The sequence below is a fragment of the Gallinula chloropus genome, assembly GCF_964237585.1.
Source record: "Gallinula chloropus genome assembly, chromosome: 5".
Lineage (NCBI taxonomy): Eukaryota > Metazoa > Chordata > Aves > Gruiformes > Rallidae > Gallinula > Gallinula chloropus.
Window position 1 is genome coordinate 73,939,578 of NC_140090.1, and position 21,712 is coordinate 73,961,289.

At 36.5% G+C, this 21,712-nt stretch overlaps 1 protein-coding gene across 1 annotated transcript in view; it reads left to right on the forward strand.

The window, feature by feature from the left end:
• Nucleotides 1–21,712, forward strand: part of ATRNL1 (attractin like 1) — a gene marked incomplete at both ends in the record, with an annotated part of 499,083 nt that overhangs the window by 437,304 nt on the left and 40,067 nt on the right. The window contains one exon of the mRNA XM_084265269.1: nt 11,094–11,208. Coding sequence (XP_084121395.1) covers nt 11,094–11,208 — 115 coding nt within the window. The remainder of the gene's footprint in view (nt 1–11,093; nt 11,209–21,712) is intronic.

Genomic DNA, 21,712 nt, shown 5'->3' on the forward strand with positions numbered 1-21,712 from the left:
ACAAAGTCTACTAAGAATGCAGAATGGTTTAATTGCTAAAGAGGCTGGGGCTGGCATTTAGTAACCACTGCTGGTTTTGTGCTGCTGATCTAACCACAGGAATTAGCAGTGGGTTCCTGTTTTTCACTGTTGCTGAACAGGGAAACACTGATTTGAGTGGCTGCCCACAGGAGGGGGGAAATGAAACAGACGGGAGTTTAGTGCTGAATGAGTACAGTGTGTGTCATTTTATGGATGGCTGGTATTGTGATATGCTATCTTTTAAGACCTATAGAAATCCTGTCTTGTGGTTACTATTGAAAGCAAATAACCAGAAAGAAAGTATGCATGGTTGATAACTTACCGTGGGGTGCAGCGTAATGCCGAGTGCTGTAGTTACAGCACAGGCTAATAAAGAAGTGTTTGTTTGGAATATTTTACAAAGCTTGGTTTCTATAGTAACAATCATCATGAATACTTTCAGATTCAGAAATAACATCTGCTTGATGACTGATCTGAAATCTCAACACTTGTTTAAGTAAATAAGATCCTGATCCTTCTGGCATTTGATACGGGGCATCTATTTCCATGGGAAGAGTACCCAAAGAATGGAAGGGTGATGGGAAGGAGTGGGAACAGGGTGAAATCCAAGATCCTTAGCCTAATAGTAGTCACTGCTAAAATAAATTAGAGTTTACATATAGCATTAAAGTAAATGTGGTATATCATTCTGTTGACTGAAGTACAGGATGAGCATAACTGTTTAACTGTTGGCAGCGGATTAAACTCTGTGCATAACATTAAAGGAAGAGAAATAATTTTGTTGAATATGAAAAATATGAGATGGAATACAATGAATGCAAGGATTTGAAGCAAACTCCATGGAAAAGTTCACAAATTGTGAATTTTCAAGGAAACTGTTTAAAAAAGATGGTCAGTCTGCTGTGAAAATGGGTATGTCTTCTGAAGAAAAGATGTTTCAAGTGTCATCTCTGCTGCTGAATTTTACAATGTAAAATTTAAAGTGAGAACATTTCCTGAAGCAAAATAACAACTTTTCTGTACTGTCGTGAAGTAATGATGGGGACTATAGAATTCGATGTGAATAATGATTTTTGTTGATGGCGACTGTGTTCCACCTTACTGAAGAAAACAATAAAAATAAAAAATATAAATAATTAGAAGCTCCTGCTGTTCCATAGGAAACACATATGGAGCAGAAGTGTAAGCTAAGCTAGGCTTTCTTTCTGTACTACTCATTTTCAGTTAGCAGTGCTCAAGGGGCTAAGCAGGCTTGGAATATGGTACTTTCTAAAAAAAACAAAACAAACAAACAAAAAAACCCCAAACAAACAAAAAAACCAACCAACTACACTTACTTTCCGTGTAAGTTGGATTCAGCAAATAGCTTTTTGCTGGTGTAGTAGAAATAATGCAGGTATTGTAATGTTTTAAAAGAACATTCTTTTTCCTGTTTTCTAATGTTAAAAAATATATTCTGTCAGTTATATTAAGCTGAAATGAGTAACATGCATAAGGAATTTCATTCATGCGAGTAATCCTGTTTGCTTTAATGCAACAGTTTCTCCAAGCGCTAATTCTCACGTGTCTAATTTGTCAGATTAGATCCTGTAGGTTTCATTTCTTCTATTTTTCCAGTGAAGTTTCTAATATGTTTGTTACCACTGTAAATTCTAATAATCTGAATGGGGAGCATCTTGGAAAGCAAAATTAAGTGATAATACTTGAATTTTACTTTATTTGTGGTATTTTTAAAGGAGACTGTTGAGAAATTCATAATGTTGTGTCAATTTGCAGCTGGTACAAATCCCCATAGTTCTGTTACTCTAGTTTTGTGCTGGTTTAGACAGCTGAGGATTATCTCATAGATACTTGAGATGTGAATTAATTCATAAGATTCAAGTGGAAAAACTCTACCCAAGTATGCTTTCAGATTGGTGGATGGGTAGGGTAGGTGATGGAGGTCTTCAATAGAGGAAAGGTAGAGAAGCAACACCGTTAAAAAGGTTTGGTTTGTGCTTTCACAAGCCTGCCAGCATGCCCTCTCCCTTTCCACCTCCTTGGCAGCAGCTACTGCCAAAACCACTAGTCAGTTTAACACACCCTGCTGCTCCTAATATATAATACTGCAAAACTAGGTACCCTTCAGATGCTTTTTCCTTGGGATAGAGAAGTCTTATTCTTGATTCTTCCTGCTGCAGGAGCAGCTGCAGTTTGATCAACGATATCCACACACAAGTCAGTAGAATGAAAATTTCTATAGACTTACAAATCTTAAATAGGGATAATTTGTTTGAGAGTGGTTTGGGTTATGGTGTATGCACTTTACAGCTGTCCTTGGACCATGGCAAGGACAATCAAAAGAAAAGCTATGTCATGCTTTCAGGTATTCAATTTGTGTCCTCCTCTACATTCAGTAGGCTGTGATCTGTGTAAGTTGTCATGATAGAAAGCAATTTGTTATTCTGGTGCCATTAGCATTTTTTCCCGCATTGAGAATATTGCCAAATTTGCACTTTAATCCCTTCTGCTGACGGCTAGTTTTCACTATGTGTCTGATTTAGTTCTCTTTTTTTATGATGATGATTCTAGGTATAAATGTTTTAATTTATCATTCACTAAGCATCCTGCGTGTGGCCAGGAGGTCACAAAAGAACTTTAAAAGGCACTGCTAAAGAAAAGTTCACTAAAAGTGTATTTTGGATGACATATGGTGTACTATATTTTCTTTCCAATTTTGCAAGAAATGCAAAATGCAGCATAATAATTTCAGGTCACTTGCCTTTCCTAACCCTCAAGTCTGGCATAGTTTATCTAAATAATAATCAAACCTTGGTTTTAATGAGTCTAGGATGCTGCACAGCTGCAGGATTGAGATCTCTGTGGTCACAAAAGGCACCCACTAGTCAAACTTTTGACTTCTGCCTGAGATTCGTTGTCACAATGACAGATCTAAATTTTACGATCCACCCCAAGCTAAGGACAGCCCAAGTTTATCCACCTCAGGGACATCTCAGAAATCAGTAGCTGACTCATTTTGCTTCCCAATATATGTAACCTGTACTGTGCTCACCCTTAGCTCAGCATTCCCTTACCCGCCAACTTAGCCACCCTTGTCTGCCTGCAAGTTAGGCAGAATTGTGCCTACTACTTCACCTTTTTCCCTGAGAAAAGGTAGTAGTGACTCTCGAGGGACCATGTTGTCTTCTGCCATACTGGAGTGAAGATGACCCACTGTGATATATGGGAGTGGTGATCTGGTCTGAAGGGATGGGCCCAACTTCAAACAGTGGTGGACTGTCAGTAATTTATCACCAGTGAAATGTGAATTTTCATAGACAAGAGCCTTTAAGGTTGAATTATGAAGGGAATAATAGAGTTCTTCACTTCTTGTTTCTAATCTTTGGAGATCCAACAGATGTACCCATCTGGGAAAAAAATGCCCATTAGCATCCCTTCACTGCACAGCAACACTTTGTCTTACAGAATTTGAAATGGAAGTGGAAAGAATTTACAGGAAAGTATCTGGGGATACATGATGCTTGGTGTATGCCACAGACATAGGGTCTCGGGTGCTTTTCCCAACAGAATCTAGCTAGCTGCTGCCAAGATAAATTTCTTTTCACAAACTGGACGCTAGCATTGCCAGCCTTTAATCAGACTCATATAGCTTAATAGGGGAATGTTCTGGAGGCTCTTGGGGCTGCCTCTGGCAGTAATCCAGTACAACTACTACATATACTATCAACTGTAAGGTGTGTTCAGTGTTTGCCAGATAACCTGAAATTTTTTTTAGTGGCCAAGATGGAAAAGTAAAGTAAAACCAAGTTTATTTAACAGTGTGAAGAGACAGGAAACTACACAGACGCACAGAAAGAGAAATGAAATGCAACGTGCCTTGCAGCTACCTGGTATTTTGATTTAACTACAATGTCTTGTGTTCTGTTCAGCCACTCGTGAAAGTCAAGAAAGCTGCAGGATGGTTCACGCTAGTGTCACAGTTCAGAAAAAGCAATCCCTGGGCAGCAGGATGAAAGCTGAATAGGAAACCTCACTGGGAGTTCTTTCTGGAAACCCCATGGAAAATAAATGTATCTGCAGGTGTTCCTTATAGCTTTGTCGTAATAAATCAGTTTTAATCAGAATGTCAATCTGTAACTCTCTTGCTAATGAAATGCTGTATGACACAGTATTATGTTTGGAAACAAGGTCTCTTACTAGATTAACTGAGAGTAACTTTGTTGCAAATAAACATGGTTCTTGTAATAAAAACAGGGCTCTTCTGAGAATAAACACTTTCAGATTAATGCATAAATTTAACACCAGTATATAACCACTGATAACTATTAACCACATTCTACTCAGGAAAGACTGCAAAAAAAGATTGCAGCCTACTGCTACCTATTGATACAGTTGAGCTAGAGAGGCAAGACAATAAATCGAAGGATAACAAAGCGTTTTGCTCACGGGGATCGTAATCACAGCTTGGTAACCATAATGTGTTCTTTTTAGTGTTAATTCCACTGTTTTTCTTATGGAAAATAACATACCAATATATTTGAACTTTTCCATAGCTATTTTGAAGCAGGGCACTTAATGGAGATTTATACCCTGCAAAAACAATGAGGCAAAATTACTCTGGAAAGATAAATGACTATTAAAAAAATCTCTAATGTTTGTAATGTTATAATATTTTTGGTTGGATTACATTTTATTATCAATAAACCTGTTGGACTCAGGTCCATTAGAGAGCATAGAAGTTTCAGGTTCATTCCAGTGCTGGCTGGCTGACTCTGTCATAGAAGCAAGGCACTTACATCAAGTCTCTTTTATTATAGGTGGAATAATTGTAAAATGTTCTAAAGCTTTTACTTCAGCTTTTACTGCTGTAGGTAATGTGTTTATATACCTCACATGAGTTGGTGGGACCTCATTGCATGAAGTTAGAAATAACTGAGACATCCTCAGGCAAGACAAGGTACAGTGTAGAAGCCCAAAACTTTGAGGACGTTTGGGCTCTGGGCCAATCTTGCAAGTTTAGATGAGGTAAAGCTTTCAACTCGCTAATTGCAAGAGAGGAACTTTCCGGGATGGATTAAATGAAAATCTTTAGTGGATGCTTATAATTTCACTGAAACCCTAGGGTTCTATGAGGAACTGGTGTTTCCTGTGCCAGCCCCAAAACAACATTCGGAACTCCAGCCTTGCTTATTTATTTTGTTGTGGTATCTCCTAAAGTGTATTTCTCCTGGCACACAAATGTTTGGTGAAAGTTGGGTGCTTTTGTTTTGTTTTGGGTTTTGGGTTGTTTTTCCTTTTTCGTGTCTATGTCATTAAGGCTCGTGACTCATTGAATAAATCTGTGGAGAAAATCGTCAAAAGTTTTGGATGGGTTGGAAGCTCATACTCACTGGTATGTTAATGAGAGTTAATATGTACTCAACATTTAGCCTAGCAATGCAGTACAGCACAGTAATACTGATTGTAGTCTTTGTTTCTGTCTGAGGCATTGCCTTTTTTTCAGCACTCTGGAAGAAGAACCAGGTTACCCTTAAGACAGCAGCAGGTGCTGTGACAGCATTTAGTCATTTCTCTGCTGTGGATTTTGATTTTCTTGGCAAATGACCATGGAGAATGCTGGGTGAATATAGGATGGGGGTGGCTCCAGGTGGGAGTGTCCCATTGCCTTCTCTTGGCAGGACAGCTGAGTTAGGGATATTTGGAGTTTCTCTGGCAAAATGGCCAAAAAAAAGCCACTGACAAATTATATCAATGGAATTCTTTGAATTTGAAAGGATGAATTTTTTTTTCCTCCTTTTTCCACTGCTGAAAAATCTTCCTTTACTGCACTGGAAAAAAATGGTCAGAGCAATCACGGCATTTTACTCAGCATCTTTAATTACAGGTCAGAGTATTTCACCTCAAATGAGTGTTTGGTAAATGCAGAAAAGGAAAGCTAGGATTAATTATCCCTCCATGAAGAACAGAGCTACCACTGCCTTCAACTCTGTTTTAAAAGGAAGTAGCTACAACTGTGTTGTAAAGCATCATTTGATAACATGTCTACTTAGACCCAGCTCTGCATCCAGGGCAGCTGCAGGCATGCCAGTGAATCCTCAGTTGGGTGTAAGACACAACAGAAGTCTTAGGCAGGTAGACGAAACCTTCAGCTATTAGGAAAAATATTAATATTGAAGCTCAATTAAATAGGGTTTTGAGGCTTTTGAGTTTGCATGTAGGTATCTAAATTTGACCAAAATCCAAGTATTAAAGCACTTTTCAGAATCTGAGACTTGCTTGTCACGAATCAAGAAACCCAGAAAATACCAAGGAATTCAGGAAAGGATCCTGAAGCAAAGAGAAATGAAGATGTGAATACTTGTAGTAGAACAGTCTAAATTTTATCCTTCCTCCTGTTTGACATTCTTTACTTCTTCAAAGGACACAGTCTTGTTTCTGGTTTTCTCTTTTCCTCTCTGAAGTCTTGTACACTGAACTCCAGGAAAGTTGCTATTTACATAGTGAGTCTGGTACTAATCCTGTCATAACAAATTTAATTGTTTATTTGCCATGTCATCAAGCTTAGTTTATGTGGAACTCACCAGATTAATTCTGTTTTAATAACATGATTAAAAACTAAGTTTAAATCAGCATCATTTATTACTAAAACAAAAAGTACAAGTCAGGCTGGGGTTTTTTTTAAGCACGAGATGAAACTTTATTTCTAATGAATTCTTGTAAGTAGTACTAAGACCTTTTTAGTTGGGAAACATTACAGTGATTAATGCATAGTTGTTTGCCTTTTAATACTTGATTTATATATCAGATCTGTATTTGTGCACACTGTCAAACTTTATTCTGTTCTTGTCAAAATACTTATTAGTGCTGACAGGTGTAACATGCTCACATTAATCCTTAATTCCTTGATTCAATTTTCTAATTGCTTTTTTGGCATGAGTTTGGAGCCATTTAGTCTTACGTGATCTATTTGTCTTATGGTATAATAATGCACTTTTAAAAATTGGATGCAACTAACTTAGAATGCTGAACAGAAAATATATATAGATATTACTTAGTACTGAAAATCTAAAGTTTTATAGCACTTCTGTGAGACACTGCTTCTTGGAATACAGATTAAGCCAAAACATTACACTTTTCATCTTCCCGTACTCACAGTATTAAATATGTTCATTGATAGAAATCGATGCTGAAGTTTCAGCTCCCCCAAAGAGATTCTGAACCCTTATATAGCTGATATATCAACATCCCCTTAGTCATCTTTGGGTCCTCTTGCTCTTCTCACCTCTTTGTGCTGCTACCTTCTGTTTTCCACCTCACCCTCCAAGATGGACAGAATACACTTCCAAGCTTTTTTTTGGTCTCAGTACTCAAAGCTGCTCTTCTGTGATATTCCTAAACAGCCAAATAAAGCAATGCACTTTGTTATTTTCTTGTCATTACAAAGTTGATATGCTAAGTTACTTAGAAACAAATCTTTTTAATGTAGGTGTGAATGACATGTCCTTTGTACAGGGAAAAAAAATCCAGCCAAAATTTATTTCTTATGACAAGAGATTGGGATTATTGAAGGATCTTTCCAAAACTCAGAGATTCATGCAGGCAGCTGGACTTTGGCTAGGACTTTGTAGGATTTTAGAGAAAAAAAAAAATAAATCTGGACAACAGAGAACCCTGTCTCCAGTAAAAATATGGGACCCCAGGAAGATAACTTCCAATGCTTCTTTTCTGTGAATAAATCCTTATATATATATTTTTTTTAATCATTCTCTGTTTATATCCCCTACACAGTCTCCTTTTTTACTTCTTTCCACATCCACTGACTTACTCTTCTCACTATCTGTAATAATCTATGCTCTTTCACCCTTTTATTCATTTCTAGTTCTCTTCTCCTTTTTATTTCACCTTCCCAGCTGACATACTTCTTTCTGTCTGTCATAGTGCGTGCAGGACAGGGAATGTAAGAGTAAAACATTGTTTAATAAAGAAGTGTTTGTTTATTCTGTCTTGTGCTGATAAAGTTGTATTAACTCTGTGATTGTCATTTGTGCTTTTTGGCAAAGACGTAAGTCACTTTCTGTACAGAAGGAGGTGGGGGGGAGAAGATAATTCTAGCAAGTAAATCACGGTGGCTAAGTGCTTTGGGCAAACAAACATGTGCCTTATCTCTTCAAAAAAACCTGTGGAAAATGCATGATAAATGGCACATTTGAGAGAACATGTTATGTCACTGTGAAATAACTTTGATTCATGGTTATGTATTTATCTTTAAACAACTGACAAACCTCAGGGTATCTAAATTATCATTTGCTCTGTGCTTCCATAGGGTATTTTTGCTAGCGAATCTGAATGATGTGAGGGTAAGATAATGTGTCTGCTTTTTCAGCCATAATGTTCTATAAAGATTCCTCATTTTTTTAAGCGCAAATAGAAAATTCTTACTGTGTTTGTGTTTTGAATGAGGTCCTGTGAAATTTTTTTATCAGAAATAATTTCCTCCAGTTGTGTTTTGAAAAGCATTAGTGTAAACTTCAAACAGAAACGGACAGGGCCTGTTAATGAAAGGTTTTATATTACACAGCAATAGAAAATATCATCATTTTGATTTATAATAAAGTAATTATTCACCAAATTAAAAGGCATAATGGTAAATTTGTTCCTTTCGGTTGTGTGTCTGCATAAACTGTGTTCTGAATTACATTTTAAAGTCAAGATTTCATTTTGCCTGCCTTTTCAAATAGAAAGGAATCATGTTATTTGATTTGCCGTTGTGACAAATCAGGAAAGATGACTTAAATGCTCTAGTGCTTGAGTTAGTAATAGCAACTGTTTTAATAGTTAATGCTGTGTGAGGATTCATGTTCTAGTACAGAGTGGAAGGCAGGCAGGCAGTCCATGATACCCCATGCAAAGGTATTCATTCATAAAATCTATTTATTACATTAGGAAGTCCATGGGACTCACTGATAGCTCCACAATTTATGACACACTCTCCATGGACATGAAGGGCACATGGTCGGCTCCATTCACAACTCCTGCTGCAGGAACTTGCCTTAGAGCTGGACCATCTTTTCTGCACTGAAGATGTAGGAGCAGGGCCAAAGCAGAGTGAAATAGTAACCACGGGCATAGCTGCTTTGAATGATCCCACCAATGCCCTTTTCTGTTATAAAATGTATGATCAGAAGAATTACCATTATTTTGGTATGGTTTTTTACACTACCTTTCAATGCATGCAAGTCAGAAACCTTAATAGGAAAGCTTTCCCACACCATTTCTTTCCCGATAATCCACTTGTACTACTGTTGTGCATGCACAAGCAATCCTGCTAATACTAGCAAGGTTCTTAATTTGTTTTCCCCATTTTAGTATAGAATCCAGCAATGCTTCTCTAAATTTTTTTACTGATAATAGATCCATTGAAGTGACAGATACACACCAGTTTACACAGGTTCAGAATCTGTTCATCTGTTCATTTGTCCTACACTGAGACCACACCTTACAAAAAATAATAACATGCTACAAATCCAGTACACTCAGATTAGAAAATATTTCTTATGCTGTTTTTTAAAATGTTACTGATTTTAGCTGAAATTTGGGGGTTTTTTTTCTGTGTCACTGTTCGATAAGGCTTTTTGGGAACATAAGTTGTCATTCATTATGTCACGGTAACGTTAAATTAGATGACATTCCTTGTCCAAGTTATTTTAATGCTATCGCCTCAAATGGATCTACAGAAATGCCTTTCAAATATGACCATGAAATAAAAAATATTTATCTATTGTTCAATTCATTGCTGTGTTCTCTATTTCCTTATCTTCACTGAGCAGTAATAAATGTTGGTTACTTGGAGATAGAAAAATAGAAAATGATAATTGCTTTAGATGATGGAAGTGCCTTTGTTTTCTTTATATCTAATACTTTGCAGTGTATTTAACTTGGCTAAACTTTCATTTTCTTTAGTATACTTGAATCAGTTGACATTTATATGTGCATTGCATATTGCATGTAAATGTAAAGTTTTTTTGGCTTTGAATTTTGAATCAAAACATCAAACTCATATTTTTCCTTGGAATGTGACAGTCAGTTAAATAGCAAAAAAAAAAAAAAAAAAAGATACAAATGTTTATGCTGATTTTGACCTAATGTTTTTAGAAATATCTTTAGTGCTTGACTAAACATTTAAGCTCTCAAGTGAAATGCCTATCTCTTAGTGAGCACAAAACATGGAAGGATGTAAATATGGAAACATTGTCATATTAGAAACTTATTATTCTCTGGCTTTGTAGACTGCTTTGCTTTTTTCCAGCTCCTAGTGTCCTCAGTCTTGGTAACTTCAGAACAGTATGGCAGGAACCTTTTAGTTGAAAACTAACTGCAAATTGAAAGATCTGTATAAAGCTAATAAGAGGGAGATGCTTGGTAACAGCACATACCTCCTGCCAGCAAAAACACTATTATCATAGCTTTATGTAAGGCAAAGTAAGATGATAATAGCACAGGCAACATTTTCAGAGGTTCTAAGTTTATTTAAATATAGTGATACTACACCTGTTTTCTGCATATGTTAAAAAAAAAAAAAAATCAGGAAGATCCTGTCTCAAAGAAATCATTTGCTTACCAGGAAAGACACAGAGAAGGCAGACGTACTGGTATGGGAAACACAAGAGAGATTTGCTATCTTTGTATATCTGCATGCAGTATAGATGTGCTCTCGTTTTATGACTTTGGCATTAGGAAGACTAGGTTATGGATGCTCATGAAGCACAATTCTTTCACATGGCTACTTCTTATTAGAATAGAAGAAGTTCTGGTACATTCAGCTATAAAATTAAGTATGATTTTGTTGTCTTTATGATCATTTCATTTTTTCTGTTTGGTTAGATGTGCAGCGTGGGCTTTTAAAGCCCATTTTTCAGTCAATTAGCATAGGTAGGACAATCTCTTTAAATGTAAAGAACTTAATGGGAAAAGTATCTTCCTCATGCTACAGTGAACCTTAAAATAAATGAAAGATGTACAAGTGAAAACGTAATGGAAATCACAGATGTTACATAGGTGTCTTCCTTTTTCAGGGTGCTCCAAAACCGATTGCCATTGAGCCATGTTCAGGAAACAGAGCCGCAGTCCTCACGGTGTTTTTATGTCTGCCCAGAGGATCATCAGGAGTCCCACCCCCTGGTCAGTCAGGTAAGGCTCGTGGTGGTGAGCGTCATGTTGGTCCTTGTTCAACTTGGGCTGCTTTGACAAATGCACCCACACAGATCTAAAATAATGTCACAGAGGCTGAATACAAGGGTTACTCAGTCAAGTTGATGTTAAGTTTAGGGCCAATGTTTAATGAGGAAATTTTGTTTGGAATTTGATGTGGTATCCCAAAGAAGTTCCAGTGATTTAGCTAGGCTGGTGTACAATATATATCATTACAACCTTCTGAAACAACCTATGTGCATACCAATATGCTTCAATATTTTCTTTCAGGGCAAAAAAAAAATAAATCACATGCAACCTCTTAAATGAGGCTAAATAAGGAATGCCAGTGAGCATTCTCAGTTCATGTTGACGTTTAGTGCAGTGACTTTCAGTTAAGTTCCTTTTTCACCCTGTATTCCAATGTGTTGCTGACCAGGATTCAATTAAAAAATTAGCATTTCCCAGAATGCCTCTCAGATGAAATCTGGGATTGTGTGAGTGAATGTGTCTGCTTCATTTGGAAGGTGATCATGGGAAATGATCCTAGCATTAGAACATTGTCTGGAAGCATTTCTTGTGGCAATCTACTTCATCTGTTCTATGCTAGTTCATTGTACAAATCCTTTACACTCACTCTTATAACACAGTTCCAAAACAAGAGGTACCTGAATATGCTTTTTTAAATTCTTTAAGTAATTGCCTGTAGTGATATGATAAAATGGTCTTGATGACAAAGTTTAGACAGTAATGTTGTGCTGCACAGATGATCAGTTTAGTGTTTCAGTATTAATTGGAGTTGTTGCCAAAATGAACACCTTTGTAAGGAACAATGAGCTCCATGGTACGTGCCCAAAATTCTTCTATAAGCCAGAAAATATTCTTTAATGTTAACTTATTATTGAGAGCCAAAAAGATATCCTTTTAACCTTCAAAAATCCATTTAAGAGATTAAAAAGTATTGAGTAATGATGATGAAGGCAAACTCAGTTGAATTATGTTGGAAATAAACTCAGCTGAGTGTTCTTTCTTCTCCTTTTGGCCTAATGACTATCTGTTATTTATTTGGGATTATTTTTTTTTTTTTTTTTTTAGTGGAGCAGGGTTATTTTATTTTTTTTCTCTCAGATCTGAGATGAGGTCTTAGTCCTTAAAATGGTGTTTATGGCTCAGAATATAATTTCTGGAAGTGCTATGAAAATAAAAGTGTTACTGATGCTTTGTCAAATACATTTCCTGGAAGAGGCATATAAATATAAGTGCTCTGAAGAGAGCAATAAGGGAGGAAGGATGTTTAGCATATTCCCTGTTCATGTTTTAAGGAAATGAAAATGAAACAAAGGTGTTTATAGTCTTATAACAAGAAAAAACATTATGAAAGGAAATTAAAATTGGTGCTTAATTTTTTTTTCTGTTGTTTTCAAGTTTACCTATGATGTGTATCTCAGCAGTAAAAAAAGTATCCAGCTACTTCATAATCTGCTTCTCTTTACTACATACAAGTGAGGTCTTTTTAAAAGTAATTGCTGTTCTTTGTGTGTAAAATGTGAAAAAAATAGGGTTTTTGAAATATGAGTTAGGCTCAGCAATGCAGCACATGTGTCATTTTGAATGTTTCTCAATCTGTGAAAGAATACACCTCTTTCAGACATTATGTCCTCCTGTTCTACCCTATCTTCTTACTACTTTTCCTTCCATCCGTTTAGCAGGTGAATATTTCAGATGCTGGTCCTGCATTTGTTACGGTCTTTCTCATCCATATAGTATTTTAAAATGCCTAAAATTTTTAGGACCCACAACTTTCACTTTGTTCAGGGTCGAAAGCAACTAGAAAAGCTTGAGGTGTGCAATCATGCTGATTTAACCATTAGATTAGATTATGTTGCTATAATCGTTTCTTCTTGCGCGTAATGAATTTTGATACTCATAGACTGCTTTCACTGTCTGTAACCATGCATCGTCTAGGCAGAAGCTATTATGCAAGTTTGTTGGCATACCTGTAGCTCTACTAATTCACTTCATTCCTGTCCTGCAGCACTACCTGCTGCTCCTTTCCTGGGCTTCCTGGGAGCAGGTGCTGTGAACTGTGCCAAGTTATTTGAAATGATGTGGAAGCTTTGTGCGGCAGACATATGTTTGCTATGCAGTTGGTTTCCCTTGTGACCTAAGCTAGGTTAAAACAATGATATTTAGGTGGATGTAAGTAGCGTGTTCAGTAATTACGTCTTGCCAAGTAATTTTAGAATTCTCTATTACTTGCATATAATGATTTTCAAGCTTGTTGGGATCATTCTAGAATAAAACTGACAGCATGTCAAACATATTTGTTTAAATGATACGTCAATGATGCTGATTCTCAGTTCACAATGAAAGACTGTGGGTTTCATCAGTGCATATGTCTGAAATATAAGGGAACGACTGTATAGTTCTGCATTGCAATTTCTCCAAAATCAAGAAAGCTAATTCTTTCCACAAATAACTAGTCTACGCTCCACTGGACTTGTTAGAATTATGTTCCTCTATTTCTTGGATCTGAATTTGCTCAAAACTGAGTTTTAGTAGTTTCCAAGGTTTACGTTAACAAATAAATTGTTACAAAATGTCTCTGAGTGTTTAAAAAAACCCAACAAACCAGCCCCACACCGTAATGTAAAGGTTACTCTTTCTGCAGCATATGTTCTATATTTCACCTTTACCAGCAGCTGGAAAAAGAATTGAAACTACAGATGGTGGGCTTTGGCCAAAGGCTATGCAAGGCAAAAACTTCTCTAGGAGACACCATATGTCCCAGTAGAGATCTGAGCGCTCTCTACTTCCTGTAGAAAATACTCAGAATTTAACAGAACAAAGCATCCAACAACATAGCTTCATTCTAACTGCTAATCCTCTTAAGTATACAAATAACAGCTAGGCTGACACAATAAAACTGCTTAAGATTAGTATCTGTTTTAAGAAATACTAAATTATATACTAATTATACATATTGGTCATATGTATTCAGAGGAATCATTGATAAAAATTAATTTATTGCCAAAAAAAACCCACTACTCATTGGGACTCGTGGTTTAAAAAGGACTTTTAAAATGAAGAAAAAAATTTACTATTAAACATCCTAAAGTCTGGAAGGTCAATAGACATTTGCCATAGAATCATTAAGCTTGGAAAAGACCTCCAAGATCATCTAGTCAAACCGTCCCCCTACCACCTATATTACTTACTAAACCTTGTCCCTAAGTAACTCATCCAACCTTTCCTTGAGCACCCCAAGGGTTGGTGACTCCACCACCTCCCTGGGTAACCCATTCCAATGCCTGATCACTCTTTCTGAGAAGAAATTTCTCCTAATTTCCAATCTGAACTTCCCCAGTGCAACTTGCAGCCATTCCCTTTTGTTCTGTCACTAGCCATCATAGTATGCTAGGTGTAGCACAGTAGACCTTACTTTTTTTAGGTGTAAGTTTTGAAGTGGATCCTAAAAATTTGATTATACTTCTCTAGAGTAACAACTGTTTTTAAATGAAAGTTTGCTTAAATTATGGAAGAAATTAGAACCACATCATAAATTAGGACAATCACTGAAAAACTTTAAGCTTTGTAGTAATAAAAATGAAATTTCTCAGTTTTGGATTGACTGATAGAACATGTGGTTTCCTCATTCTTCAGTTGTCCCATTTGGCTGCACTGTATATCAGTAATCAGATCAAAATTCAAATGTTAAAAAAATAGCATTTCTCAGTACAAATCCCATGTATATCAACACGTATTCATCAATGTATGTGCATTCAGAAAAATCACTTCTTCAAGCAGTTGTAGGTAGATTATAATGTTCAATGGACATGCATGTCTTACAGATTCGATGACACACTGGAAACTAGAGATCATCTATTATTGCTGTAGTGTTTGACCCCATGCTTTAAATAGCTTAAAGTCTTCTCAGTATCAAAGGAGATCTAATCATGAGAGCAGCTGCAACCAGATCACTAGAAAGAGCTAAATTACACATCTCAAAGGGTATTGAACAAAAAAAAAAAAGCTTAAAAAGATTATAATATATAAATTACTTAATGCAGAAAAAGGTGCCAATGAATTACCAGCAATAGAAGGACCAAGAATAACTCCTTTAAGATCTTAATACAACTCTAGTGATATATTGGGCAATAGAGAAAGAACACGTTAGTAGTGTGATAAATTCTGTTAAAAGAACTGTGATTATGTCATCATTGTTATTAAAGCCAACTAAATCTCACACTTTGAGTTATCAAGGCATTGTACAACAAGTTTATAAACCTCTGATGTTTGCGTCGTTCTTGGATAAGGCCAGTAAATGCTTTAAAGCACAATGTTAATTTGTGAATTATGTTACTTTTACACAGCAAAATTTCCCTGTCTACCAAAAAATTAAGAGTGGTAGAGTACCCAATAAAGGTGCTTTCCTATTAGGCTGGTGAGCTGAATGGTCTCTGAAGGTGTATGTATATGAGTATCTCTCAATTAGAGAAAAGAGGTCATCTAACATGTAGATGGCTATGACTATGTGAGTTCAGTCTATCTTAATAGCCAAAAATAACACTCGGAAATCAAAATCCAGAATTAAAAAAATACAGTAATTAATAGAGCGACTTCAGTGGAAGTAATTTTGAAGTCATGGAATGTTCAGCCTTGAGAAAAGAAGGCTATGAGGAGATCTTATTAATGTTGACAAATACCCCAAGTGTGGGACATGAGGGGAAATAACCAGCTTCTTTTCAATAGTCTGTGGAGACGGGACAAGGGTTTCACATTGGAGCACAGGAAGTTCCGCACCAACATGCAGAAGAACTTTTTCACAGTGAGGGTGAGGGAGCCATGGGACAGGCTGCCCAGGGTGATTGTGGGGTCTCCTTCTCTGGAGATATTCAAGACCTGTCTGGACGCTGACCTGTGCGATATGTCCTAGGGAACCTGCTTTGGGAGGGGGGTTGGACCCGATGATCTCTGGAGGTCCCTTCCAACCCCTATGATTCTGTGATCCTGTTTTGCAGGGCTCTCCAGCAGTGCTGTCTGAAAGTTACTCTGTGATATCCTTGAAACAAAACAGAATTTCATGTAATTCTGGCCACACTAACTGTGGCGTTCAATCCTACTTAATCAGCAAGCTACAGTAGGATCACAGAATCAATAAAATTACCATGCCATCTGCCTTCCCTGTACTCACCATCATAATGAATAACGACTCATTAAGTGTACTACAAGACAATTAGCTCTGGATGGGATGGTGTGTGTGTGTCAGTAACAAGGATTTTTTGGTTCTATTTTTAATTTTCTCTGATGGAAACGCAAAATAAGGTACTGCATACCATAAGAGGCACATTAATATAAATATGAAACAATTGATAATTTTCATATAGTATTATAGTTACTGCTATTGCTTAATTGTTCAGATCCTTCTAAACAAAACCATAGGTTAGGGGTTTGGATGTGTAGAATGAATTCATACTCAGTATGCTCCAGGGGCAAGCAAGACCCATGAATTTCTACCTGCTACAAACGCATTCCCTGCTCAGCCCCTTCACACTTACAAAATAACCCAATATAAAATCAGTAGGGTTACAAGGTGGAGTGAAGATTTTCTTGTAGAAAAATGTTAACAATGTTGATGAAAATATATTACAGACATACAGAAGGTGGTTGAATCTCTTTTGGCCTTTTTTCATATTGGAGGGTATTTACAGAATACTGAGAGAGTGAACACAGGATGAGTTAATGAAAAAGTTCATAACAGAATATAGTCAACTGTGCAATGTGATGTATGGAGTGTATATTTTTAATGGCCTGTGTGTACATGTTGAAGGTTCTACCATTTTTCACGTACTCAAAAGACAAGGAAATACAGGGAAACACTTGAATCTGATGCTGCATTAGCAAGTGTATCTGTGTGCCTACTGAAAGACTCCTTCCTCATGGTAGCAGTGAAGCTGATGAGTTAAGGTTGAACTTCAGAGGTTCATTTGCTAAGGACCACTTAAACCCCTTGTCTTCTCAGACATATATATGCTAGTATGCTGTTTCACCTCTTTGTAGACCTCTTTTTATACTGAGAAAGAGGAAAATAAAAAGGACTTGAAGCCTGCTTCTGTTTAAAGCAGAGGACTAGGTCAGATCGTTAATCTTGTTTGTCCTTTGTGTGGTCTCTGTTGAAACTGGAAAAAACAACTTACAAGCTGTATGTATGGTATAATCTCAGGTAAGTAGTAGAGCAGAGTGCTTGCAAGGTATCTGTTTTGGAATAATGCTTACAATAAGTATATGTTTCATGCTATATAAAATGTGACATTAAGTGTATAGTCTTGCACACAGCATTTTGAAGGCATATATGGCCTAATACCTAATGGCAAAAATAAAGCCTTCAACTGAACAAAAGGGAACCAGGGAAAAAGAAGAGCTTATTCTAGAGAAAAGATACTGAAGTTATATAAAAAGGCTTTACTTCTCTTGTTTATTCATTTAAAAGTGGGACTTATTCACACACACATATATTAGGATTTAGTGAAGAAACACTTTAAGTACTGAATGCTGAGAAAAGGGGATCAGAGGTAGAAATGGGAAAATATTTATAACAGGTAAGATATTTAGACTCCTAAACACATATAAACAAGAAACCTAGAAGTGATAATTCAAAAGAGAAAAGGAAATCTGTGAAAGGATGTAAAACTAGATAAAACAGTGCTTAGTTCTGCATTCTGTTTTTTCCCCAGACGGTTTATTAGTCCCATCAAAGTATCTGGGTGTCCTACATGTGTACTGAAGTAAACATGTTTCTCTGTATCATCCTGTTCTTTGTTCTATACCATTCTGCCTTTCTAGAATGTCATGTCTACTTCTTTGTAATTTTGGCAACGGGCTATTGGCTTATTTTCATTATCTGCTGTTTTATTGACATAAATTCTTACTGACGCACCGAAGGAGTAGAATTTATATTTATAATCTAACAATACTGTTTAGGTAAAGTGACATGTAAACAGGGAAAGTGTTATAATAAGACTGAGAAAAAGACAATTTCACAATATCCCTGGAAGGGATCTTGCCACCCCCATCACAAATAACACTATTTCTCTTACATTATATTAAAAAAAAAATCTCAATTCTGTTCACTTTCCTGAAGTCCTGACATGCAACTGGAAATAAGCCAAACTATATATTACAGAAAATATTGTGGATGTCTAGAACTTGTGTTAAAATACCAGAGTGAGTCAGGCATTTTAGCTGGGCCAAAAACAAGGCGGGCTGTACAGTGCAGTATAATTCACCTTTCCTAGAAACACTCTGTCTCCAAGTATTATTATACACCTGCATTATACAAATGATGCTTCCATGGTGGAAATCACAGTGATAATTAACACAGCTCAGTGTTTGGCCACATTCAGTTGCCCAGAAGCTCTGCAGTTAAGTTGGATTATTTTAAAAGACTTAGTGAAGAACATATGATTTTTTTTTTTTTAAAGTTTACATTTACTGTTTTGGCTGTAAAGTGTAAGGTGTCTCTTTAACCTGACATTACTCTGGAGTATTTTATACAGGAATGTAATTTTGGTAATTGCTTTGAGGGATACTCCTTATTAGTTAGCAGTATCCTTCCAGTTAAATGCTCAAAAAATAGAAAAACTCAAAATTGTGTGAGAAAATCAAAATACTCTTTGTAAGAGTTTAATAACTATAGCTAAAGCTAAACTCCTAATTATCTATTAAGCGGTAACTTCACCTTAGTGACACCGGGGAATTGGTTTGTCAAGTGCCATGGTCTCAAAAGTAAAATCTGGAGTTCTTTTTAGTTAACTGGAGACACTTAGCAGATTAGCTCTTTAAGACTTGGAAACTGAAATCATCTGTTCTGAAGATCATTTTACCGAAGGAGCTGCTTTCTTTTAAATAGTAATGCCTATTTTTGGAGTGACTATTTTCTGCTTAATTCCACTCTTCTGCACTGCATCAAATGAGGGAGCAGACTGTGTTTATAGTATTGACACTGTGAAAAGAACACAGTGGTAAGTGGCAGATGGTGCTGATGATTACTTAAAAAATATTTATGGCAAAGCAAAAACAAAGTAGATAATAGGACCCAGTAGCCACCACCACCCCTCCTCCAGCCCAAAACCCAAAGCAATTATTTTTGCAACCTGCAGGGTAAAGTCTACCTGAAAAGCGCTGAGGTTCTTGGCAGAATAAGCTTTGTAAGTGATGAAGAATGAGGTGGGTATTGATTTTTGTCTGGTCTTTTAAAGCATTTTAGGTGATTCTGTTATGAATTAGTTTTTACATCATTCTCACCATAGAGCCTTGATTCCTTTATATTCTGAAGAATTTCTTTGAAAAGGACATAAACACTTTAATACAAAGAACATGCAGTGTAATGTTAGCAATGTCTTCCACAAATCTTGGCAAAAGTAACTTATTGATTGGACAGTAAAAACTGCATAGTATAGAGCTATCAACCAAAAAGGAAAGAAAAGAAGAGGAGAATGGAGGAGTTAGAGATGGTTGTTTTACAACTTTTTCACCAGATTTCCTGCCCTAGAGGAGCTCAATAAAATGCAACATATTAATAAAAACTGTTAAATACTATGAACATTTCTTTGACAACTAGTTGTTCGGCATTCAAACCAAAACTGTCACTGTTCCCCCAGAGTATCAGAAATAGGCTTTTTTTTTATCTCCTTTGGGGGCTTTAATTGATAAAGAGAACTGAAGGATGTCTGATGAGGCTGTGAAAGTTCTGAACACTTCTAAAATGTAAGTACAGTTGTGTACATCTCTTCCACTATTAATAGGGGTTGGTTGAACCATTTTTAGGTTGCATCCAGATGTCAATATGGTTATTTCCTCTCCCCACTCATCATGGGGAATAGAGAGGCAATGATGGATGCTCATGGTCCTAACCTTCTGTCTGTGAGCAGACACACTACAACTCTGATCTTCAAATTGAAGCCTCTGTCCTGGAAAGAAACATCATCCTTCAACCATACTTGTCTGCTGACCATTGGCTAAAGTACTTGGGAGTTATCTTATTTTCATTCTGACATCTATCTCCCACAATGTTTTAACACAGCAATCATATATCTCTTCCACCTTCATTTTGCAAGGCAAAGGCAAATGAGGTCTGTTTCAAATGTGTCATTTGGTCTTCTGCACACCTTTATAGCACTGTCCCAGTTTCACCTTTGGTTCAGCTTTTTTTACCTCACATGGCCAGGTTGTACTCAGAGTGCCAGGTGAAATTCCATCTGCCTTGTCCACCTTGTCCTATAACACTGACATTTCCCTGGAGTATCCTATTTCACATTTTTCTCCCCTTCCAACTTGGTCATTTTGTGGCCAACAACTTTTATCCCTGCCTTTCTTCTCTTCCCCAAACAGCCAACTTATACTAGTATATAAGTTTCTGCTCATTCCCAAAATATATTGCTTTGAATTTCTCACTGTTGAATCAGAGTAAATTTATATTCCTCAAATTCTTGAAGTCATGCATCTCCTTCCAGTTCATCTTGTACTCTTTTTCTACAATGATGATGCACACCAATGTTTGTCATGACTGTCAGCAGCATACGCCTACTTTTATGCCAGGCTCTTTAATGAAAATATTAAAAAAGGCTAGTAAGAAGGTTGATTCTTGTTGCCATTCTATACCTTTAGCAGCTACCTTCTCCCCCTTCAAAATTGCTTTATGTTGCCTCTCCTTCATGCAGCTGTCCACACCCATAGCTTCTCATCTTTCATGTCTGTTGATAATATCCCACATTATTTCAGAAATCTAGCTAATAATCTGCATTTTCTACAAATATATTGTAGAAACCTATCAGGTTGGTTTGGCAGAGGCTTTGATGAAATGTTGGCACATTTTGACCCATTTTCCATTTACCTGCCTTTAATTATTCTTTCTTGCTGAGTATCATATAACTGACTCTGATCAGTACAGAACTTAATTTTTAATTGTATCTAGACATTTTTTACTGTGAAATAAGCTTCATTTACTGTTCTTCATTTCTATGCTCCTGCATTTGATGTGACAGATTATTAAATTTCCATGTTACTAGCCTTTTTTTTCTTGTATTCTTATAGAGCAAGTGTTCTGATTACCCTAATGTTAATGCATAAAAATTCTGTTGTTTCTATTCCATATCCTCATTCCATTATCCATATTGGTGGTACCTTCTTTGACTAACTCCCTCCTTGACAACCATCAAATAATTAACTCCTGGGACAATATCTAGCAAATGCTTGATCTCTGCCTCTACATTCTTTCTACATAATGACTCTTAGTTGTTGGTTTTTTTGCTGTTATTTATTTATACTCAACTTTTGGAAGTTCTTATTCACCCTTTACCTCTAGAACACAGTCTCCTTTGTTGTTTGATGCTTTTTATCCATTTTCATAGGATTTCTGAAATTAAAAATGTGCACAGCCTCCTTCCCTTAGAAGGTTATTGGCTTCCATATAGCATAGTTATAATGTATTTCTTGAAAGTCAGGG